At 41.5% G+C, this 24885-nt stretch overlaps 1 protein-coding gene and 1 long non-coding RNA gene across 13 annotated transcripts in view; both read left to right on the plus strand.

Annotated features, from left to right (window-relative positions):
• LOC125321336 overlaps positions 1-7492 on the plus strand; it is an 8254-nt gene extending 762 nt beyond the window's left edge. The window contains exons 2-4 of one of the 2 annotated variants that reach the window (XR_007201514.1): positions 669-3795; positions 4495-4630; positions 6786-7492. This is a non-coding gene — a long non-coding RNA (uncharacterized LOC125321336). The remainder of the gene's footprint in view (positions 1-668; positions 3796-4494; positions 4631-6785) is intronic. The other variant, XR_007201515.1, reaches the window with a different exon arrangement.
• Positions 7493-10051: 2559 nt separating this feature from the next.
• The window catches only part of EMSY (EMSY transcriptional repressor, BRCA2 interacting), a 45585-nt gene continuing 30751 nt past the window's right edge, over positions 10052-24885 (plus strand). For 6 of the 11 annotated variants that reach the window (XM_048293645.1, XM_048293647.1, XM_048293646.1 and 3 more), the window contains exons 1-6: positions 10053-10158; positions 11203-11311; positions 14734-14833; positions 15476-15550; positions 17778-17953; positions 19188-19340. In XM_048293645.1, coding sequence (XP_048149602.1) covers positions 11242-11311; positions 14734-14833; positions 15476-15550; positions 17778-17953; positions 19188-19340 — 574 coding nt within the window. In that variant the 5' untranslated portion in view covers positions 10053-10158; positions 11203-11241. Of the gene's footprint in view, positions 10159-11202; positions 11312-14733; positions 14834-15475; positions 15551-17777; positions 17954-19187; positions 19341-24885 lie in introns of all 11 variants that reach the window. The other 5 variants (XM_048293653.1, XM_048293655.1, XM_048293651.1 and 2 more) reach the window with 3 other exon arrangements.

The following is a 24885-nucleotide window of genomic DNA, read 5'->3' on the forward strand; positions in this document are numbered from 1 at the left end:
GTGTGTTACCCCGGGGGTGTCTCTGTGTTACGCCGTGTGTTTGTTACGGCATGTGCATTTGCGCGCGTTGCGCCGTACATGTGATGCCGTGTGCTCGTGTGTGACGCCATACGTGTGTTACACCGTGGCCACTCCAAAACACAGTGTACGAGGGAGATCATAACATTTTTTTGACGTCATAACAGACAAGCACTTTTTTAACCTCCCCAGCTCTTTCATCTCCGCTCCAACTTATTCATGTCAGTCCGGTCTTCCTGCTCTCTCCTGCCACATTATCCCTTTTTTTTCATTCATGTATTTGGAGCCCTACGTAATTTTCTCATCTAACCTCCAGTTTCCAACCACAGGACCTCCAGTTCCCCCATAAACTCCACGACTGGTTTCCCTCTCTTTGCTTACAGCTTCTGGTCACCACCCACAGGTCTCCAGCCGGCCAGCCTCATTGTTACAGTTCTGATCATTTGTGGCTAAGTTTCACTTAGTTTCCTCCCTGAGGAGACTCTCAGAGGGGTGGGTGAGTGGAGCAGGGCGGGGCTGGCATGCCTTCTGCTGGGGCTGCTCCCCATCTGTACATGTGCTACACTGTGTCTGCTTTAAAACCAGGCATAGGGTGGACATCAAGGCCATAACATTGTTCTCTTGTCTTATTTTCTTTTGTTTGGCTCTAGGAGGATGTCATTACTCTGCAGCCTGATGGATAATCACACACAGAATCACGAATCAGTTAGGTTGGAAAAGACCTCTGCGATCATCGAGTCCAGCCTATGACCGTTCATAACCTTGTCAAGTAGACCAGAGCACATCCAGGCTTTCCTTAAACATCCCCAGGGACAGTGACTCTACGACCTGCCTGGGCAAGCCTTTCCAATATCTAATCACCCTTTCTGTGAAAAAAATTCCTCCTGATGTCTAACCTCAACCTTCCCTGGCACAGCTTAAGACCATGTCTTCTCATCCTGTCGCTGGTTTGCCTGGCAGAAGAGGCCAGTCCCCACCTGGCTAAAACCTCCTTTCAGGTAGTTGAAGAGATAATGGTAAAAGCCACAAGCTTTTAAGTAATGGAATAATTAGATAGAGGTTGTACCTGGTCTGAAGTCATGATTAGGTAAAAATAAAAAAAAGCTTAGAAAAAAACCAGTATACAGAAAACTGGATGGTAGGAAGTAGGTAAGGGCTCCCTCACCAAATATTTCCTGTTTAAAAGTAGGCAGAGCTGCTGTGAAATTATAAATGCTGATGGCAAGTGATGATTATTTTAGGCGTAATACTGCTGTAGTTTTAAGAATTCAGCTGTGATACATCCTTTACATATCTTCACATAAACGTCCTCCTGTCCTGGAGATGTGTTGGGCTTTAGGAAGGATAATCCGAAGACACAAAACAGTCAAAAGTGTGTTTTCAAAAGAGTGCATAAAGGAAAAATAACAAAAAAACCCCTACTCATTTGATTCCTTCTGAGCTTCAAATATTTTAAGCTTTCTTTGTTTAATATGAGCAGGATTAAAGCTTTTACATGAGGAAGTCTTGTCATCAAGTGCTCTTGACCAATTATAATAACATCAGTTTATTTGGTGTTAATCGTTTTCCTGAATTCTAACTTAGATATGCAGCTGAAGTAGTTTTGAGTAATCATTTAAGCTAATGCTCAAGATCACTGTGGCTGCACCCCACTGGTTTGACTTTACTGGGCGGTCACAAGCATTCATGGACAGTGAACTGTTTAAATTAGTTGATCAGATAAGTAATCTTTTTAAAAATAAGCTAATTTAGGTTAGATTTAGTCCAGGTAGCTGCCGTCTGATCTGCGGTGCAGGTTGCATAAATGTTCATGCTGATACAAGGGAACACAAAAAAGAGAGCAGGATCATTTTCAATTGTAGTAATAGTATAGGAGCACGGTTGCATAATGTTAGAGTGAATTCTAAAACATGTAAAATCTATTTCAGTAGGAAAAAATTACTTCTCACATAACTAATAAGAAAATGGTATCTTCTGCGCAATATTGAAAGACCTTTTCTCCTCCCAATTGCTTCACCAAACAAAAGTACTTGCATTCTAAACTCCTTTTTGGGGCTCTGAGCAAGCCAGACCAGAATGTTATCATGGCAGTATTAAAATGAAATTAGCCATTGCACATATTTCTGAGCTGCCACTTCTGACCAAAGTCTCAGTTGATATTGATTGTGTCATTTGAAGCACTATACAAGTATGTTATGGCTGTTACCTTCCAGATGTGTGTATATTTGCATAGGAGCTTTCCTAATGAAATGAAGGCAAGGATTTGTTTATAAAGTGGTCTTACTGAGGTCTGCTGGATGGTGATTTTTATATGAAGACTAATTCTTAAGTGCTTTCTATGTAATGGGAAGAAAATGGACTCAATAGTTTTCAAAACCCAGTAGTAATACTAGAAGCACTTTATTTAAAAATTAGTTTACATTACTACTTAGTTGGAAATTTCAAAAATTATTTTCTCTTGTAGAGTGCAGAAATCCCTGAAACCATTTTTCCTGCACAGTAGCCTCTGAAGTGTACATATATAATTTGTATGCTGGTGATTTTGTGTTTTAAACAATCTTCTTGATTATTTAAGTCCTATTCACAGTATGTTTCCAAGTATGTCTATTGAACATTGAACAGGGATTATATACTGTATTAGTGTTGAACATATAATCTGTATTCTGATAAATTATTCTTAAAGGAATTTTGTGTGTTCACGTGTATTTTTTTTTAGTCGCTTTTTTTCTTTGTTGTGTCTTCAGAGGTTAGCTGTGTCTTAAATACAGGATTTTCTTTCACATAATAGTGGGTATAAAATAACCTTTTCTGTGTGCTTCTGGAAATGGACTGTATGTCTCTTTCCCAAAGGTGAAAGTTGGTATGCCTTAATTTTCTGAGAGTACTGTTGAAGTGTGATGGTCTACTCCTGCAGGTTTCCTGCTATTGAAAAATTTATTTGCAAGAGAATATTTAAAGTCTGAAATGCTTCCATGATTCTTTTTACTACTACATTTCTCTTGCAAGCCTTACAGCCCTGTTGTTGGAATAACCTGAGTGTAAGACCTAAGTGGGCATCAGGCTAATCCCACAGAGCTAGTTTTGTAGATTTGTATCCAGAAGTATCTATTCACAGGTAACTGTAATAAATATTGTCCAGCATTTACCTGCTGTTCTGGAGAACTGGGAGGCAAAGGTGGGGAGTAACCAAGTCTTGCATACAGTGTGTGTCAGACCTCTGGGGACAGGTGAATGCAGGCTGAGTAAGCAATACTAGTGGCCAAAACACAACTTAACCCCCACCTAAGTTACAGTAATGCAGCATCCCAGCTCCTCCCTTGAGGTTAGCTTTTTGCAAATAAAAATTAACAATGTCTGTGATGATATTAAAAGGTTATCAGACCCAATTCCCATTGCATTTTCCCTGTTTCACTGGGATCTTTTTTCTTTTTATGGTTCTGATTCAAAGAATGTTGATTTTCATAGGTGTTCTATCAGATATTCTTTATGAGGAAACCCAGAGGGCCATTGTCTTTGCAGCACTGGACTTTGATGTGAGGATCTGCCCAAAAACCATGGTTTTGTGCACAGGTTGTCTGTATTCTTATCTGCTCTACTTCTTACTCTTTTTACTCAGCTGTGTATTCTGGGCTACAGCTACTTCCCTGCTGCAGAGGGAAGCAGCCATCTGAATTCCAAGCAGCTGCACTTAGTTCAGGCTTCCACCTGAGCTGCTGCAGTTTCTGAAGCTCCAGCCAGCCCAAGATCACAGCCTCCCCACTCCGTGCTGTGCTGCAGGTACGAAATTACGCCACCATGAAGGAGTCAGGAGTGAGTGTCTGAGTCATCTCTTTTCCCTATTTGCTTGCCCCAGCTCAGGGTTGTCTTTATTTGTCTGCACAAGCCTTGCTAATCCCCAGTGTTAACATCAACCTCTTAAAACACGTGAACTTTGCCCAAAGTTTAACTGAAAATTGCAGTGACAATAATGCTAGTTTCTGGTTTGCAAATGCAGCACCAGCTTGCATTTCTTTTCCATTGCTGTTGTCACCCTACAACAATACTGTAAGTTTAAACTTCCATTTGCAAGGTGTTCCAGGATTGATATAATTTCTAATTCTTACATTAGGATTATATAATCTTTAATATTCACTTCCTTCCTCAGCATTTATAGCATACCCAGCCTTGTAAAAATAGTAAGTCAAAATCAGGAGCAATTAATTTGTTGGTGAGTTGATTTGAACTTTAAAGCAAGAGACAGTCTGTTGATTGGTTAAAAGTGCAACTTGAAAGAGAAAATGCAAGCTTCCCTAAAGTACAATGCAAATTGGGTCCCAGTGTGACTTAATTCTGCTAATTGGCGACCTGGGATATGTTCTTTGAATGGCAGAAGCTTGTTAGAGATACCCAGCGTTTGTATAACACATATATGGCCATAGATAAGGACTCAAGTGGCTCAGTGGAGCAATAACTTCAATACTTCGCCTTATTCCTTAGCTTCCTAATCTGAGAAGTGGCTTCCTATTCTGAGAAGTGGCTTTGCTTTCTTCCCAGCAAGTTTATATGTTCTTTGCCAATACAGCAAGCCACAAAGAGGATGGAGATTTGCATCTACCTCCCAAGATTGCAGAAGGTACCAGCTTTAATTCCTTCTTTGATATGCCACAGAATGACACAAGTGATTTTTTTCATTATCTGAGGTTATATAGTCAGGGTTTTGCCTCAAGTGTAGCAAAGTGTTTAAATAGATGCTCATCTCGATACACAGTGGCATTCTGATGAATTTTTAATGCTTGCTGAATTTAGATACTTTCAGCTCAGAAGCTGTTAGGATTTGTAAAACAAAAGCATTTGTTGAATAGAATATGTATTACTTACAATGGGGGAGGGGGGAAATAGCTATTGACTGGCAACACAAAGCTATCTTTAGTGAAAGTAATTGAAATATCTTTGTGAATTTAAATACAAATAGTCCTAGGTGACAATCTGTCTGACAAGGCTGTGTATAAAAAGCTTCTCTGCAAGCTGCCAGCACCTAGACGTTTGTTAAGGCTTCTGCTTTTCTCTTAGCCAGGAGGAAAAATGTGATGGGAAAGTGTTTGAGGAGGAAGAGAGTTTTTAGTAGTGGTCTGAGGGCAGAAGAATGACATTAAAATAGAGATGCTTATGTCAGGAAAATGTATTGAGTCACTGAATAACCTATTAGGAGAAGGGGAAACTCCATTGGAAACAAAAAAAAGGCCAAGAAATAATTTAACTTCTGTTAAAATCTAAGATATTTCTCTCTTAGGCAAGACATGGAAGATACTTTAAACTATCCTAAATTCCCTAAAATTTGAAATTATCTACAGTGTTGCATTCCTCTTAGTATCAAAAGCACAGTGGATTTCTTACTTCTTTCTCAATTTCTGGCAGACTGAAACAAATACATTTTTTCCCTTGATTTTCCAATTATACTTTTAAAATTACCAGCGTAAGTCTCTTGGAAGCTGGAAATTCACCATTTACCTCATAGAAGCAGCAGCTGCAGTAGCTGTGCCTGGTTCCCATATAGTACCAAGCTGAAGCACCTCTCTTTACTCATGAAAGGCTGTTCTGAAGAAAAAGGATCATTGCAGAACCTGTATCAATCAGGGTCTAGCGATGTGAGGGGAGATGCAGTTAATAACCCATCAAGAACTACAGCGAGGCTGCTCCATTCATTTCCTATGAGCTCCCAAGAGCTGAGAAGCACAGCTTTGTCCTGGTTACTCAGGCTGCATACAAATCACTGCCCTGGGAAAATCACAGCTCTTCCTCGGGCCATCAGAAAATGTGGTTAATTAGACCACTGTGTGTTATTGATGAGATTCATATTACTTAAGCCAATAGGGTATATGAAATTGTTGGGTTGTAGAGAACATAACAGAAAGTAGTAGCGATTGATGGTCATTTATTTCCCTTTCTGGAAGGAGAAACAGATTTTGTTTAAATGCATATAATTGAGCAAATTCTGAAAAAGACTACTCAGCAGTATGCTTTTAGAAAATTAATCATGGAATCCCAGGGTGGTTTTGGTTGGAAGGGGCCTAAAAGATCGTCTGGTTCCAGGCCCCTGCCATAGGCAGGGACACCTTCCACTAGACCAGCTTGCTCCAAGCCCCATCCAACCTGGCCTTGAACACTTCCAGTCATGGGGCAGCCACAGCTTCTCTGGGCAGCCTCTGCCAGGGCCTCACCACCCTACAAATAATGCCTAGCTTTTATGTATCATTGTCTGTTGTTAGTTTGTAAAATGTATTATAAAAGTGGGAAATGAAGGCACAAGAGAGGTCCCAACAACTTGCACAGTGTTGCTCATCAGGTCACCACCAGATTTGATGATTTGAGTTCTTAGCTCCCCTTGACCGACAAAACAAATTAATTTCACTTGTGGGTTTTTTACACTGTTGAGCTTTGCTTCCTTAGGAAAGATGATGAAATGCTGCTGTCAATGAGTTTGCCTTTTGTTTTACTTTATGGACACTCAGAAAGTGCTCTAATTTTGGGCCTCCTTAAATGATGACTCAGAGAGAGAGGATGTAGGTAATGAGAACTGAGAAAATTATTAGTATCTCTGAGGCACCTAAGGCTACAAAAAATGCTGGCATTTTCACACTCCATTTTCTTACTTTACCTACAGTGACTTCATTTATTTTATATGAGTTTAGTGAGAGAATGTGGGACATTTAGCTATGTTTCTGTATTAATGAAGTATGTATTGAGTAAGCCTAATTGTCTTTTTTTCTTCTAATTTTTTTCGTCTATAGCTGGAACACTTGATATTTTGGTCTTCAGGCAGAAAAAAATGCTGTCAAGTCTCAGTCTCCTGGATTAGGCTAGGCGATCTGAGCCAGCTGTGTGTAGTCATTCTGAATCCAGATAACCCTTCGTCAGGTTTACAGAAAGACCTGTGCTGTTCTTGGACTGGTTAAGAGAGCAGTGTAGTGATTTTTATTTGATGTGGGATTTGACTCAAGAAGACCCTCCTGACCAGACCCTGCTGGGCTTGGGGGTAATTCTCGTGCATCTGCTAGGACAACCTTGGTTATTGATCGAAGCTGATCAACCGCTGCAAGGCTCTGGCCTTTTTATGCTTTTCAGGACTCATTATTTATGTGCTTTGAGCATTTTTTTACTTTGTCCATACTATCCCAGCCCTCCTGTTTTTCTGGGTAATGGAGAATTGATTGTAGGCTAGTCTGAAGTAAATGGTAACATCATGGCTTTGACTACAAGGAAAATTTGGCTTTTGGACTTTCTGAACCTCTCATACATCTCCAAGTCTGGGTCTTCATCCTTAATAAAAATAAATATTCTTGGAAATCATCTTAGGACATCTGAAGAAATGCAGCAATCACAGCTTCAGACACTTCATACATACATAACTGACTCATTTTTTACATCACTTTTCTGTTCTGTGTGCCAAAGGAAATGAAGCAAATACGATTTTCTTGAATACATGCATATGAACATATATGAGTGTCAGTGTATGTCTGTCCACCTTACCCACAGTAACTTTTGATTCTGTTGGCTACTTTCATCTGTGCTGGAAAAAAAATTAGAGAGCTAAAAATAAATATGAAATAGATCTAATTACGTTTAATGAATTATAGCTACTAAGCAGGTCTGAAAAAAGTATTTCTGCTCTCTCTGAGCTGCATCGTCAGCACTGATTTCACTCAGAACAGAGCACTTTCATAAACACACAAACTGAAACATAACATGCAGCTAAAATCCAGATCTTAGTTAGATACGTTTTCTTTTAAGAGGCTGGTTTTGTAGTTTCTGCTCATGGAATAATTTATTCTACAAATACAGGGGCTGGCTGTTAAACATCTTGGGTGCAATAAAACTGATACTCTGTTACAACTGATTAATAAACCTCTAAAAGGTTATATTGTGTTAAGTGGCAAGGCTGTCCTTGCCTGTTCCTATTGACCAGAGTAGTTTGACTAAAGGACACATTTTGAGCTACCTGGTCTAGGGGAATGTGTTACTGTCCATGGTAGGGGTTTGGAACTGGATGAGCTTTAAGGTCCTTTCCAGCCCAAACCAGTCTGGGATTCTGTGATTTTTGGAATTTGTGATTTCCTTTCCAGTGGAGTCTGTAACCTGGCAAGGAAAACTTCAACTTCTGGCGCAAACCTGCATCTTCCCATTTGTGCACATCTTAGGACATTTATTAGGCAATAGTATGCAAAGATGATGCTACTTGCCTTCAGCTCATTCTTGTTTAGGAAGGCATTAAAAGGAGAAAAAAAAAAATTCTAGCTGTCTTGTGCTGCTCAGCATAGTTGTTTTTAAGTACTTGACATTTATACCACTGTGAAGAATAATAGGAAACTGCAAGTGAGAAAAAATTCATCTGTGATCACAGGGAAGAAACATTTCTATCTATAAGGAGGTGGAAAAAACAGCCCTTGCGGATCTGCTGGAAATAGGTGTTGCGATTCAGTGCACACCATCCATCCTCCTCGGGAAAGGTCCAGCTGTTTCTGGCATTCTGAAAGCAAACTGTAGCACACGATTTTCTGGGAGAGGGCAGAACGAGGAGGAGCCCTTCGTTACTCTTCATGAAACTGCCTGGCCCCAGGCGCCCGTGTCCAGAATGCATCCAAGACGGGAAGCATGCTAAACAAGTGCTGCAGCAAAAATGGAGCCCTGTGAGATAGAGAGCCGGGAGCAAGCCTCATCCCGGAGGGGTTTGGGTGTGATTTTCCAGCAATTTCCTTGCAGGTAGTTTTATGCATTGGATTCTTTTATACTTTCTTGCTGCAACATGCAGCCGCAACTGGATGCATTGCTTTTCAGCTGCACCCCAGAGACATTTTATCTTCTATTTCTAATTTGATCTGAGGACTTTCAAACAGATAACATTTACTGCTTTTCATGGAAATCTTCAGGAAAACAAGATATAATCACTATAATATTCAAAACGGCAGCCAGGCCCAGGACTCTAACACTGGCACTCACGGTGTTGGTGTCAGGAAAATTAATTCACAAACACCAGAGGTTTATGTCCAAAAAGGAGACAGAGAAGTCCTGTTACTTAATTCGAATAAAGGGAGAGGCCATGGGGCATTCCCCTGGGGTCTCTTAAATTGTTAGAGGACACAGCCGCCTTTCTATCCTAATTTCCCGGCCGCATTTCCCTCTCTCTTTCCCCACTGGCTGAGATACTTGAGAGGTACAGACTTCCCGAATCGCTTAATACAAACCCTCTTTCTAATGTGTACCCCTCCCCGCCCCCAATACTTTTCTTTGTGTCTGTTCTTTTTCTCTAAATCCAGGGATTAGCACCATGTTGAGTGAGTAACAGTCTGTGTCAATTTAGTGGAATTCCTGTGGAAATTCTGGTTCCTCCCACTGCTTCTTTCACCTCTCGGTATCCGGCTTTATCTACCAGCAGGCCCATAGTTTGTTTGTAAAGACACCTCCTTCTTATTCCTTTCAATGAGATGCAGGTGGTTGCTGTACTCGGGGAGCAGAGACACCCCGGAGCAGCTACGAGGGGGCTGTAGGTGCAGAATTTATTTAGGGAACCCTTATTGTTCCCTACACGCGGTTCGCTACAGCCCCGCGTGCCACCGGCGTCCGTTTTAAGTTAGAAAGGTGCAAACGGCCAAATGGCGTCGGGGTGATGTTCTCTCCTGCCAGATTTCGTTCCAGGAGCGGTGGCCAGCTGTTAATTCCTAGAGTTCGGGGGTACGCGACTGCGTTCGAACCGCACAGCGCGCCCCAGCCCGGGCAGAGAACGCGCACCGTGTTTTGTCCCCTCCGCCTACCCGTACCCGCCCGCCGAGCCATGGCGGGACGGTGGGCGCCACTTCCCACGCGTCGAGAAACACGGAGAGAACTATCACTCCCAGCATGCTCCGTGTCGTCGCGCATACGCAGTGCTCACTCGAGCGCCATCTTGGCACCCGCTTCTTCCATCTCCTCATGCTCGAGCGGCGGCAGACACTACAATTCCTAGCGTGCCTCGCGGCGCCCGCGCATGCGTAGCGCGCTCACCCGCCATCTTGGCCCGAGTAAACGCCGTCGCCGCCGCCACTAAACAAACCCGAGCGCGGCACCAGTCAACGGGGGGGGTGGTGCGGCCGCTGTGGAGCCTTCGATGTGCTGGGCACGGTCGGGCAGGTGGGTCCCGCTCCTCGCCCTACCCGCGGCGGTCCGCCTCGGGGAGAGGGGCAGCTCCGCTTCCCCGGACGGTGGGCACCCGCCGCCCCCTCACGGGCCCAGGGCAGAGCCCTGGCCCCCGCCCGCCGCCGCTGCCGCTCCGCCCGATGCGAGAAAGCAGCGTCAGCCGCGGCCCGCTCCCTCCCTCCCTGTCTTTCCCCGATCCCAGCGTGGACTCAGCGCCGCTGGCTCCGGCCGGTCCCCCGCGCCCAGGGCCGGGGAAGGGCGGACGGGGAGTGCCCGGGTGGCGGCTGCTTTCGGGCGTCCTTGTAGGAGACCCCCCCACCCCCCCCCCTCCCCAGCCCCCCCCCCCCCAGCCCCCCGCTGGGAGCTGCGACGGCGCCAGGGCTTTTGTTCCCGGTGCCCACCCCTCCCCACCCCCCCGTCGTGCCGTTCCCTGCCCGGCCCAAACCCCGCTTGCCCAGCTCCCCGCCGGCTGCTCTTTTTCCTTTATTATCCTCGTCTCATCGGGGAGATGCGCCCTCTCTCCCCGCCATCCCCGGAATCTCGCTGCGTTGGGATCCGGCAGGGAAGTGTTCCCGTGTTTGGCTTATTTTTTGCGGGGAGGGGGCTGGTGTTGGTACGTGGAGAGCAAATTTTCACACAGGATGTTTTTTGCCATCCTGTCATATAATGTAGGCTGGAGCAAAATACATTCCTCGGGGGAAAGGGGGAGCGTGCGGTTCACTGGAAGAGTTCTTTTAATAGGTACTCTGTGCTTAAAGAGAGGGAGGAGACTTGAACATTAATTCGGGGAGCGTTTCAGCGTTAGAAAAAATGCTTGAGAAAGAGATAGGAAACTCCGCAAACAGGCTTGGGCGATGCATTTGAGCGAGAGAGTATAGGAAGTCCATGCCCTTGTGAAACTGCCGAATTCCTTCATGCCACTACAAAGGATGGGAGCGAATGTGTCGGTGGAGTTGTGAGCAGGCTGAGAGGAGTTTACATTAATCGGCTTGGGAAATCAGTAAATCATGGGCTTGAGCGTTTATATTTCTTTTCCAGCGAGGCTGAGCTCTGTGGGAGCACAGACACAAGGGAAGGATGCCTGTGGTGTGGCCAACTCTTCTGGACCTCAGTAGGGATGAGTGCAAGAGGATCCTTCGCAAACTGGGTACAGTAAGATACAGTTTGTGGGTCTGTATTTTGCCCTTTTAAGATTTGCCTTCATGCTGCTTACATTAAATATTTTAATAGGTCTACAGGCAGCTTGCAAGTGATTTCCTGCATTTTCCATGTGTCATTGGTTTGACAGCCCTGGCTTAAAATTGTGTTTGGCAGACACTCTCAGCCCTAGCAAAACAAGTAGAGAAGAATTGGTTTAGTTTGGTTGAATCTCTCTTGGATGTCCTAGCTGCAATGCTGCAGGGCTGGTTTTTTTTTTGTCACTATTAACATGCAACAGGATTTTCTGTGAAAGGAGAGCCTTTGGGGTTGCTTTTTGTTTTGTTGTGTTTCTTGGTTGGGTTTTTTCCTCAATTCTGTATTAGAAACCTTTTTGTACCTCAAAAAAATATAGAGGAATCCTGGTTTAACTGGCACTCTAGGGCTGAATTCAAGTATTAAAGTTACTATTGTGAAGACATAAAACAGGATTTAAAAAGATGTTGTTTGTGATTTGCAGTTACACAGGTTGTCAGGGAAGTGGGAAAACAGTGCCCTTGCTCAGCTGCCATAAGCACAGGAGCCTTTTTAATTGTTTCAAATGTAGCTCAGTATTTGAGGCCTCTGCTCAAGAGATAGACACTGGGAGATATTTTTGTGCTCTGTCCTTGTAGATCTAAGTGTATGAGGAGAGATGCTTCTGTGTTTTGGAAAGTAGTAAAAGCATTTGCTCTTTCCTCACACATCTGTTTTTGGCTACTGCAGGAGAGAGAATCCTTTGTTAGATCTTTGATCTGATCCGACATAGTTGGTTTTGAGTTCTTAGGGCTGAATTTATGTAATTAAGGGTTTGGGGTTTTGCCAGTTAAATGATGCATAATACTAGAAGGGGAAAAAAAAAAGCCTTAGATTTTTCAGACTTTCTTCTTAAGACCATAATCTAGGAGATGATGTCCGGAAGAAAGTTGAGGCTCCCTCTAACTTCCCATGACTGTCAAGTGACAGCTTTTCTTGTTCTCATTTTGCTTGAATGCTAAGAGACAGTGTGCTGTATTTCTTAATTGTGCCAAAGTTCTCATACATTGTGAAGCCATTGACTTTATTTTTTGAGAGTTGAGAATTTATCTTCCCTCCCTTTGCCCTTTTTCTTTCATTTCTTGGGAATATGGGATTTGCGTTCTGTTGAAACAGTGATGCAGATGTTGCATGCGACATTGCAACAAGCTGTGCTATCTGTTAAGGTGACAGCCCTAAGTCTTAAGCAAGGCTCAAGAAGTACAAAAACTAGGAGACAGTGCAGAATACCAAAAGCTTTTGACCAGATCTGTGCTACTAAATTTCATTTATGTAGCTGTGCTGGCTGGAAGCATGGAAAAAAACTTGCAGCCGAGCTGACGGTGGTGTGCTGGCAGAACCTTGCTGGTGCAGCTGAGCCAAACAGAATTGCAGCTACACCTCCTTCAATGACATAACCTAGGCTGACAGGAAGGAAAAAAAAAAATCATTTTTGTTTTGCTGGCATGAGCTGTCCCCACAAGGGGGCCCTGCCAGCAGGGTAAGGCTGAGGCAGTGCCTCCCTGAGCGGAGAGGAGGCACACCACAGGACTGGGGAGTGAAGGAGCACAGGCAGTGGAGGCAATAGCTGTATGACACTCACATCCAGCAATAGCCATTTGCTTTAGAGGGTCCTGCTTTTCCAGCTCACAGCCCCACATCTCATTTGGCTGATGGTACAGCAGTAGTGGGAATACTCCGTAAGGAGTGAAGCAGGGATGTAGGTGAGGCTGAAATGCATCTCGAGGTATGCAGGACCTGGTGCTGATCGTGGTTTATTACTGAACCAGGTGATGATTGTAGCACCTAACACTAGCAATAATGATATTTACTTCCCAAACCCATTTTAGGTATTTCATGTGTTTTGCGTTGGAAAGAGCACACCACTAATGATCGCTGCACAGACATAAGGGTGAGGAAGTTACAGCTGATCTGTAATCCTTACTAGCTTCCAAAAGACCAGAATGTGCATTTTTAAAGCTCTGGTGTAGAGGATCTTTATTTACCATGCAGAAGGAAAAAAAGTTTGCCCTTGATAAGTAATTATATGGTTGCATCTGAGAATTACTTTTAAGTTGTTAACAGAGGCAAATAATTAGTATCGTAAATATTGTAACATGGTTGTCTAAATAAATGCTGATATTAGTAATAACCATTGCATTAATTAGTGAATGTTTTATAACTGAAGCTGAAAATGCTTCTGTAGGTCACTCAGCATCCCTGTGCAGGCGGCATAGTTAACCAAAATGACTCTGCTTTTTGTTTTGTCTGTTTAATCGGGACAGGAGAGCAGGATTTCTTTTCAGCACAATTCCTTGATTTCATTTCTAAATTAGCTCTTTGGAATCCTAAACTGAAAGCTTTTCAGAATAGTGCCAGTCTTTTCTTTTGCGGCAAACTTCAGTAATGTTAGGCTTTGGCCTGCACCTTTTATTCTTGGTCTTGGTTAACTGGGATCTGTTGTGCGGTTGTTTGGGTTGGCAGCTGAAATAGGGGTGTCAAATGAAAGGCACCTATGTAAGGATCAAACAAATTTGTGTTTCTGGTTTCCCTAAACCGTGTGAAGCTGACAATAGCAAGTCATTCTTTGGCAAATTAGCAGGCTCCATTATTTGCATTAGGTATCTTCAACCTGTTTAGTAGGACAAAATTCAAAAGTATTAGTAGCCTTTTATGGTTCCATTTTTTAAAACACTGATGGCATGACATCACAGTCACTTGGAATTTGACATTTCTGGTAAACCAGAGTTGCATTTTTGTGAGTTAGTCTTTGTGATGGCTCTATGTTTAAGAATAGCTGGATTGTTTCTTTTGTGTTGGGCAGGTTTAATTCTGTGTTTCATTTCTTTCAGATTCAAGCAGTTGTACCGTATCAAGTAAATAGGCATAAAAGATTACGATGATCATATTTAACAAACTAGAGCTGATGCTCTCCATGCTAATTAAGGAAAGGCATTACAAAAAACCCAGTTGTTCTAATGATGGTTTATTTCTTTTCCAAGCTAAGCTTTTCTATAGAACTCTTAATTATGTTATATGTTAAGAGAATTCTGAACTACTCTCCAAACAGTTTCTTCAAGCTTTTAGCCTGAACTGTCAGGTCAGAGAGAGCTTGACACATTCATTTGGGTTTATAAACTAGATAATCCTCTCTGATGAGACAATTGTTTCATAGAAATGGTTTATGCTGCAAAGTAATTGGCTGGGAGAGTTCTAAATCATCAATCTCTTTCAGAAAAGCACTAAATAATTGAAAGACATGTTCCTCTTTAAGATTTTGAAAATTTACAGAATACTATCAGTAATGTGGAAAACATGGGATTTTTTCCCCTTTGCTGTGAGCATTAAATAGAAATATTATTTGCTCTAATTCTTCAGAACTGGAGGCCTATGCAGGTGTCATCAGTGCCTTGCGTGCACAGGGAGACCTTACGAAAGAGAAGAAAGATCTTCTTGGAGAACTCTCTAAAGTGCTTAGGTAACCCTGATCTTTTTAGACTAAGACCTGTCCTGTTTTCTTTTATGGTTTTGCATGCTTTTTCTTTCACCGGAATCACAGTGTAAGTCTGAATTTGGAGCAGTAATTCTCCATGTTTCAGAGGTTTCATTCTTGTTCTGCTTAGAGTTTTTAATAAGAAAAACAAGCATGCTTCTGTGGTAGAAGTTTTACTGGTTTGTTGGTGCTTTATGGGATACTGAGTGTTAGAAGGATTACAGCCAGGTCATGCATGTACACTGGCTTGTGGTTTTGTCAAGGTAGAAGTTCAAGGTCTTTAAGCCCAAGGTACCTGAAGAAAGAATGCTGCATGTCCTGTGTGAATTTTTCTGCCATATCCTTTAAGTGTATTGCTCTCATTAGGAGGTTGGATTCTAGCTGTTTTTCAAGGGCACCCTATGAGCAGTAATGTTCTTTTCATTCTTGAGTAATATTTTTGAGCAATAATACAATTGATTCTCTGTCACTGTGATAGCAGGAGTTAAGTGACAATCTCTTAAATGTGAAGTCCTGTTCCCTCTCTTCTCTTAGATTACTCATAAGTTTAATTTTAGCTGGAATTTTTAGATGAATGTTCATGTCTTCCTCTGATTAAAATATATTGCTTTATTGTTTTTTTAATAGTATTTCAACAGAGCGACATCGTGCTGAAGTTCGGAGAGCAGTAAATGATGAACGACTAACAACAATTGCACACAAGTAAGTTCCAGGTCATTTTGTCCATGATTTCCAAAAGTGCCCTTTGGGAAATCCATTATGCCTTAACTGAATGTTAGAATTTTGAAGATTGATGGTGGTTTAAAAAACCAGTAGTTATAACACTGTATGGATGAAGGAATTACTGTATCAGATCTACAGGGATGTAGAAACAGTTATGTAGTACATTTTGGATCCAAGGCCATCCTGTTCACTGTGCAAGTACAATGTAAGAAGCAGTTTTTTAGCATGGAGACCTTTCTGTAAGATAGACCAGAAGAAACAGAGAATGAGAAAATAGAGAAGCTGCTAAGTAGGATGAACGTGTTTGCTTTTTTTTTTTTGCTTGTTTTGCTTTTAGTTTTATTTTAATCTGTTTGGAAAGGCTGTATTAAGTGGAAAGAGGAAACTACATAGGAAAGACAAAGAGAGGGCAAGAGGTGGCAGATTAGTGGAAAACATGTATCAGCACAGAAAGGAAAAAATGGTCAGAGTAGAAGAAGCTGCAGCAAGCTGATGACATCAGTGTCCACCACTCTGCGATGCAGCTGCTGTGCTGGCATTAGCTGGGGTGGTTCCTCCTTGCATTTGCTTTCACAAGCACTACATGATTTTGAGAGGTGGAGGAGCAATAGATCAAGTGGTTATGTATCTTTCATGATTACTTAATAGTCTTACTATTAAGGACTGTCTTTAAACAGAGCTGCATTGTAAATGTCTGTATTTTTTTCTTTTTCTGTGTTGCAACTGTTGATTTTTTTTAAGTTTGACTGTTGTAGCTTAGGTGTTCTGAGGAGGAAAAAAAGGAAATTATACGAATAGCAGGACAGTTGGAGTTAGCAATTGTTTGATACAAAACTAGTCAAAATCAGCATACTGGTTTAGTGCTGTAGAGGGACATTTAAGTTTTAATGTTCGATTTTAAAGATTTAGAAGTATGCTGTTCACCAAACACAACCCACCAACTTCTTACCCCCCTTTAAAGAAATGAGAGGGAGGATAACGAAAAGCATTTAGTTGTCATATCAGGATTCTTTTCCTGAATCAAGTTTTCCTTTTAAGTAGTACTTCTGGTCTTAGCATTTTGCAGAACACGAATAGTTTGTTCTGAGGCGTTGCACTTCAATGAAATACTATAATCCAGACAAGGTGCAATTTTGAAGTGCTGCTTTTCTTTATTTCTTTTCTTTGTTTTCCTGTGGTGATTCCTTTTTAGTGATGGTTGGTAATATAGTATTTCACTTACATAATTCTCTTAAGTCATTAGTAAAGCCTACTTTGCTAGCCTTTGTGCCCTTTATTTTTTGTTTTTAAAATGTATTTTTACCTCAGCTTATGTAGCTCTTTTTATACACTATGCATATGTATGAGGAATGCTGAAGCATTTCAAGATTTATCAACAGAGCAGATACTCAGCATTTTACAAACTACTTTGTAGTAGCTCTTGCTGCAACTTGCTTGAAATATTTCATGTGAGAAGTTACTTTTTTAGAATATATTAATACATTAAATGGGTTGATTTGCTTAAGAACATTACAGCATTGAAAAATAATTTGCCATTTTGGTTTTGTTGATTTGATAAATGACTCACGTAAAACAGTCAAAAATACTTCCCCATCTAGATAAGAATAGTGTTTTTATGAAACATTCTAGTGTGGATGTAAGTACTATTAAGAGCTAATTAGAGCTTTCTGTTTAGGAGGATGCTCAAGGTGTATTTAAATAATTTCATGTTCTGTGACCTTGTTTGGGAATACTTAAATAAACATCAGAAATGCTTCTGTTCAGGTGAAACAAAATTTGCCTTAGAAGCTAAGAGTTTTTCCCTGTAACATAATCCATTTCAATAGTCTTTTATGAAATCTATTTGGTTTATTGGCATTTTCATATTACAGAAGTAGAGAGTTGGTATACCAACTCTGCCTGAATAGTAGCTTACCTAATGTGGGGTGTTTGAGTATGGTATTCACGCACCTCTGGCCCTTGAACAGCTCTGTAAAACAGAACAACGAAAGAAGAATCAACTCTTTAATTTAAAATGGGAGGTTTTCTATATCAGGTGACAAAAATGCAAGGGCTTTCATGAAATGAAGGAAGTTGTGTATTAGTGCTCTAGTGTGTCTTAAACTGCCTTTTAGACTTGCACTATGGGAAAAAAAATGTATTTGAGTAAGATACTGAATATTTGGAAACTTGTCAAAATACTTACAGAATGTGCATTTCCCTTTAGTATGTCTGGACCAAACAGCTCTTCCGAGTGGTCCATAGAAGGCCGTCGACTGGTGCCACTGATGCCACGACTTGTTCCACAAACAGCTTTTACTGTTACTGCAAATGCTGTTGCCAATGCAGCCGTTCAGCACAATGCATCTCTTCCAATTCCTGCAGAAACTGGGAACAAAGAAGGTGAGAGAAGGATGGGATTCTGCTGCAATCTATGGGAATGTAAAAACAATGTCACAGTGGAAATTGGTGTTTTAGATTTGAAGTGTTAAATATAAAAGATATTTTTTAGAGGCCAGGTTGGATGGGGTTTGGAGCAACCTGGTCTAGTGGAAGATGTCCCTGCTAATGGCAGGGGGCTGGAACTGGGTGAGCTTTAAAGTTCCTTCCAACCCAAACCATTCTATGAACCTATGAAAAAAAATCCAAATCTTTCTTACAAACCTTATTCACAGAAATATAAAACACCCCTTATTTTAAAGAACCCTTTGTGGTATCTGCAGCATTAATCTGACTGCTTTGTGTTATTGACACTCTAGCAACTGAAATATAAAAACAATCCAGTTTGTCAGGAAATGACATTCGCTGACTAATTTATTCAGCTCTGTAAACTTTAAAAACTTGGACTAATGGCTTAAGATTTTGTAAAGTTCTGTAAGTGATGAAAGATGTTTCAGAATATTTTATTTTAAGAATGCAAGTAGGTTTTGGTGAAAGTCAAGAAAATACTGCTTTGGGTTTTTTCCTTCCGATTAAATGTACTATATAACAAGTAAAAAGGTTGCTTTCTGCTTCCCCTGTGCTTTTAAATAATGGTAGTACACATTCCAACTAGCTTGGCTGAGCAGGCTTGGATTAGGCTTCATACAAGTGGAGCATGTGTAACACTGCTTGAAAAAAGCTGTTTTATCCTGGTTTTGTGATAAATACTGTATCATTGTGCTGTTACTTAAAAGCAATAGTTTAAAAAAGCAGTTTAAAAAAGCTGATTAGCACAATCAGTTCTTCACTACTGGTTTTTTCAACTGGTGTACTGTTGAGTAGAGGCAATAGCACTTTTCTGTCAGTTCCTAGTCATTTACAGAAAAGCAAAAAGATTGATGTATTGAATTAATGCTAAAATTTAAAATAACAAATTATAAAGTAAAACAAAGATCAGTACAAAAAGAAATCTCACATTGGCAGTAGAGATTTTTGGGGATGGGAGGTTAGATTTCTGTGTTGTCTTTGAAGACCATTAATTCCGTGGCCATGCTTAGCTCAAATTGGGGAGTATTCCACAGTAACAGGATTGCAGAGGCAAATACACAGATAATGACCCAATAAGCCTTTGGCTTCCATTTCATTTGAAAAATAGTGATAGAATAATGGGATTCTGCACTTCAGTTATATGGAAGGTGTCTTTTCTCCTCTTCAGTGGTGGTTTGCTATTCCTACACAAGTACCACTTCAACCCCAACATCCACCCCTGTTCCAAGTGGCAGTGTAGCAACAGTGAAGTCCCCCAGACCTGCCAGTCCAGCCTCCAATGTAGTCGTCTTGCCAAGTGGAAGTACTGTTTACGTCAAAAGTAAGTGATACTAGCAACTGATTAACAAAAGGGAAAGAAAGGGACAGTGTGGCTGAAGCATAAGACTGAATTAAACACTCCAACCTTGGACAAGTCATTTAAGGCCTTTGTGCCTTCGTTTAGTCTAGAGAATGAATTTATTGCTTCCCTTTTTCGAGAAATAGTGTTCAGGATAAATCCACTCACTGCAAAATGCTGTAAGGAGCAGTAAAGCTGCAAGGACAGCAAGTGAAAAATATTTTGAAAATTAAATATAGACATTTCTGTATATCAGTGAATTTCTGATCCGTCTTGTTGAGAACTAATGCATAGTAGTCACTTACTTGAGTTAGAAAAGGTTCCTCTTTTCCACTTTCACAGTTGATGTGGAATTTTTTTTTTTTTTTTTTTTTTTTTGAATGCAGTTTGGCAAGGGTTTGTGCTTACATACTGTGTCTGGTAATTTTGTGATTTACCTGAAAGTCAGTCTTGGTGAGGCTTGTGTTTCTCAGCAGCTGCGAAAACTTCATATGAATTCCTATCAGATACCCATCTTCACATATTTAAATCTGAAAATTCAGGACATAGAATCTAGAAACAGTCTTTTTTTTGAGAGTGTGTATGTGTCCCTATCTTTGTTTGGCTAATAAGTCAGCTAGTTCTAAAAGTGGATTATGTTCTCATATATACGCCCTTGTCATGGGTAGTTTTATTTTCCTGTTAAAATGTTTCCTTCCGTTCTTACTTGATTCTATCAAAATAACAAAGATTAATAGTGAAGTAGATAAGTGCTTGCTCTGTATACCTTTAATATTTTAAAATCTATTTTAGTCTTTATGGTATATGTATACATCTATATAAGCTTCTAGGTAGTCAGAAATGCCACATAGTACATAAATATAATGTTAATTGCGAACAACCATCATTAATGGCTCTGTCAACCCATTAAACCCATTACATTGAGGTTTTTCATTTTTCTGATCTATGCACTAATCACTTGGCTTTAGTTTCAAGATTCAGGGGGAAATGTTCTTAACATCTTAAAATTTTATTGTAAACTTTAGTGAATTATTACATGGTAATGAGTATCAAATGAGTCTAGACACATGATACAGGGATGATCATTTTATTGTCTGTCCCTAAATTTAATTTTTTCCCTACTTCTTGTGCTTTGTTTTGTTGTTATTGTTTATTTTTTTTAAAGAAATTATGTGTCTTTCAGAGTATGTTACATCAGTCACATTAATTTTAACAAACCTGCTTGGGAGCAAATTCAGGAGATCTGAGTTAGAGTCAGGACTTTGCCACTGGTCTGTGGTGTAACCTCTTCCAAGTCACAGTCTGATTGAGTCATTAACCTTTCTATGACTCTTGCTTCCTTACTTATCAAGTGTGAGTTTCAGTCAAGCTGTATTACCTTTTAACTAAATGTCTGTGGAAAACTGTACAGCAATTGCTAATATGAAATGGTAGGAATAACATTCTTGCAAAACCCCAGCAGTGAAAACAGGAGGTGAAATGAGCTGTAACATAAAATAATAACATAAAATAATGCTCTACTAGTTTAATGTTACTTTCTTATGTCTTGATTGATTGGTTGATGGGGGTTTTTTGTGCATGAGGGCCACAAAGTTTCCTCTGTTTCTTGGTGCCTCACCAAAATAACAACTGTGTCCTAACATCCTAGCTACATGCAGATTTTGGATTTAAATGGGTTCTGAGATTTTTAAATTCCTGCACATGTTCAATATGATTAGTGCACTCACAGTAACACTTAAAAGCCTGTCCATAATAAACCTTAAAGTTACGTAATCAAACCTCTGCTTTATAGAGGGACATCACCTTTATAGAGGCTTATTCAGGACCATAAAGTAAATTATTGATTAGAGATTTGAAATTTAGTCTTGTAGATCCACACTTCACTTGTCCTGCTACAGGCAACTAAAGCTACATTTTTTAAGTTTGCTTCTCTTCCCTAGTTCAGTTTCCTGTCTCTGTGGATACAACTGTTAGCCTTTGGAAGCATACCTGCAAATGAGCTGCTACTTCTGCTGAGGGAGGATACCATTTTTCAGAAATTGCCTATTGTGGTGCTGGGCAGTTTCTTGTCCATATTAGTTCTTGAATCTTCACTTTTTGAATGCCAGAATATTTAGTAATTTTAATTAGAGATTGGCCATAATTAGATCTTGGCCCTAATTAGAGACTGACTACGAACAAAGTTTGCTTTGATTACCAGCAAGACTGCTTTTTGATGTGATGGTGTTCTTTGTAAGTCCCAGGCACATGGAAGAAGATTTTCAATCATCTTCTCCATAGGCAGGATTGTATCTCTTCAGCTTCTCTCTGATTGTTTTTCTTTTTAAATGGTTTGACACAGGTTGACATGGTAAGCATAAATAATAGGATTGCAGATTTGTCAATGTTGGTAGAGACTTTAGAGGTCATCTAGGTTCAACCATCAATCCAGCACCAACGTAATTGCCCCTGAACTACCTCCCCAAATGTCTCATTCAGATACCTCTTGAACACTTCCAGACTTACTCCAATGCCTGACTACTCTTCCAGTGAAATTTTTTTTCTAATACTGAATCTGGACCTCCCCTGGCACAATTTGAGGCTATTTCCTCTTGTCCTGTCACTTGTTACCTGGGAACAAAGCCCAACCCCCACTTGGTTACACCCTCCTGTCAGTGAGTTGTTGAGATCAAGAATGTCCCCCTATAACCTCCTTTTCTCCAGTCTGAGCCGCCCCAGTTCCCTCAGCTGCTCCTGGCACTCCAGACCCTTCCCCAACTCTGTTCCCTTCTCTGGATGCACTCCAGCACCTCAATCTCTCTCTTGTCATGAGGTGCCCAAAAGTGACTCCAGGACTGGAGGTACTTCACCAGTGCCCAGCACAGGGAATGGTCGCTGCCCTGGTCCTGCTGCCACACCAGTGCTGGTACAGGCCGGGTGCCACTGTCCTTGCCCAGCTGGGCACACCTGGCTCATATTCAGCTGGCTATTGACCATCATCCCCAAGTGCCTTCCTTCTGGGCAGCCCTTAAGCCCCTCTGCCCCCAGCCTGTAGCTCTGTGTGGGGTCGTTGTGACCCAAGGGCAGGACCTGGCACTTGGCTGTTGGGGTCCCTCCCCCTGCCATGGAGCCCTGGGAGAGGGGCCCTGGGGGGGGAGACACGGGGTTTCCCTGCCCCTGGTCAGCTTCAATTTAGAAGACTAAAATGGTGGGACCTCCAATACAAAGGAAAAGATTTCACTCTGTTTTAAGGAAACATTTCGAGTAGACTAAGACAATATTTGTCTTTTTTCATGTTTTGCAAGGTGCCAGCAATCTGCTCTTAGAGAGTTGTAGAGAGCAATAAAGTCCCCCCTCAGCCTCCTGTTCTCCAGGCTGCATAAAAAGGCACATCTGATTCTGTCTTCAGCTGCTTCAGTGGTGTTGTTTCCAAAATTTCCAGGAAGTTTTGAGCCTTTTTTATTCTGTCAATATCACATCCTGCTAGTATATTTTGCAGTGTTGATTTTCATAACTCCAGTTTTGCAGTGTTGGTCTTTAATACTGGTAACCATAGTGAGGCATAGGGGCTGCCTGCCTGATTGCTCAGTGAGCAGGATACCTCTGCTGTTACTACAACAAAACAAAAAAGTTGAAGTGGAACCTTGCAGCCGTCACCCCACATGATTTCATTGAACACATCCTAAGGAAGGTGCCTCTCCCTAAAGACAAGTTGCTTTTGATCCAGAAGCATGCACAAACCTTCATCGCCCTTTGTGCCACAGATTTTAACTTTGCCATGTACCCACCATCAGTGATAGCAACTGGAAGTGTGGGAGCAGCCATCTGTGGCCTTCAGCTTGATGATGGGGACAGCCTCACAGACCTCCTGGCCAAGATCACAAACACAGATGTGGACTGCCTTAAAGCTTGTCAGGAACAGATCGAGGCAGTGCTCGTGAACAGCCTGCAGCAAGTCCAGCAGCAGCAGAGCAACCCCTCAAAGACAGTGAATGAAGCTGACCAGCAGCCATGACGAACACGCAGGCATGTGATAGGAGAAGTTGTAGCCACGAAAGTCACAGGAACTGTGGAATGGTACAATGTAAAAAACAACTATGGATTTATAACACGAGATGATACAGGGGAAGATCTATTCATCCATAGAACTGCCATTAAAAGGAATAACCCTAAAAATTACCTGCAAAGTGTAGGAGATGGAGAAGTTGTACAGTTTGATATAGTGCAAGGAAAGAAAGGTTTACAAGCAGCGAATGTTACTGGGCCTGGAGGTATTCCAGTCAAAGGCAGCCGTTATGCACAAAATTATAAACAATATCCATCCCAGCAATTTCCCTATCCACAGCCTACTTCCCCCTTTTACCCTATACCCAATATGAACCCCTTCCTAAGTTTACCCTATCCCCAGTTTATTCCTAATCCGTTTTTCACCCCATGGCTTCCCTATACAATTCCATTTCCCTACAATTCCTCTCCGATGCCAAGGGGGGGATGAAAAGGGGGAGGGAAGAAATTAAACCCTCTCCTGCCTCAGTTTCCCCACAAAGCATGCCCAGAGAGTTCTGTCTCCCTTCTGTCAGCCCTAAGATGTTCCACAGAATCTGTTTGGACATTTAAAGACTCAGGAGGGTGGCTTGTTTTGTCTTGAAACTGTTCTTGTTATGTTTATCCAGTTGTTTTCATTCTCCTTTTATTAAAATAAAACGGGTGAGATGTTGGGGTCCCTCCCCCTGCCATGGAGCCCTGGGAGAGGGGCCCTGGGGGGGAGACACGGGGTTTCCCTGCCCCCGGTCAGCTTCATTTCCCATTGGTTGGTTTGGGTTCCCTGGTGTGGCCAAGGACCCTCGGGTCCCATGACTGCAGGGTTCCTGAGCAGAGCCCCGGCCATGCGGCTGGAGAAATAAACATCTCTGAAACATGTACCACGAATCTGTCCATATATACTTCTCTTTCCACGGGACTCCTGGTTTGATATATGTGTGTTACAGTAATCTCCGCTGTAGCACTTGGCCTTGTTTAACCTCAGCCCACTGATCCATCTTGTCCAGATACTTCTGTAGAGCCTTCCTGCCTTCAGTGCTACCCAGGAGCTGTAAGAGGTTTGCAAGGTCATTAAACTGTGTCTGTCTGTAATCTAGACCAATTTATGAACCTGTTGCCTACTTTGGCAAGTTTCATTTGGATTTAAGATCCATTAATCATCCTGTTATCCTTTGCTGAACTGAATATTGCAGCAGATTCTTTATGTGTGCAGTATATGATTGTGAGGAAGAAAGAACTCTTTTGAGCCAGGACTTCTTATGTTTTTCATGATTGTGTGTTAGGTGTCATTTTATATCTGTTGCACAAAATACACCAAAGAAGGCAAAAGCTGATAAAGTGAGGATTGACCTTCACAGTTAAACTATATAATAAAAAAAAAAAATTATATCCCAAGATGTTGTATTGAGGTGAAAGGCAGAAGGGTACTGTAAGGATAAACATGACGTGAAAGTAGGTGCAAAGGCTGAAGTCTGAGAAAACTATAGGGGGTTAAACTTTGATAGTC

The sequence above is a fragment of the Corvus hawaiiensis genome, chromosome 2, assembly GCF_020740725.1.
Source record: "Corvus hawaiiensis isolate bCorHaw1 chromosome 2, bCorHaw1.pri.cur, whole genome shotgun sequence".
Lineage (NCBI taxonomy): Eukaryota > Metazoa > Chordata > Aves > Passeriformes > Corvidae > Corvus > Corvus hawaiiensis.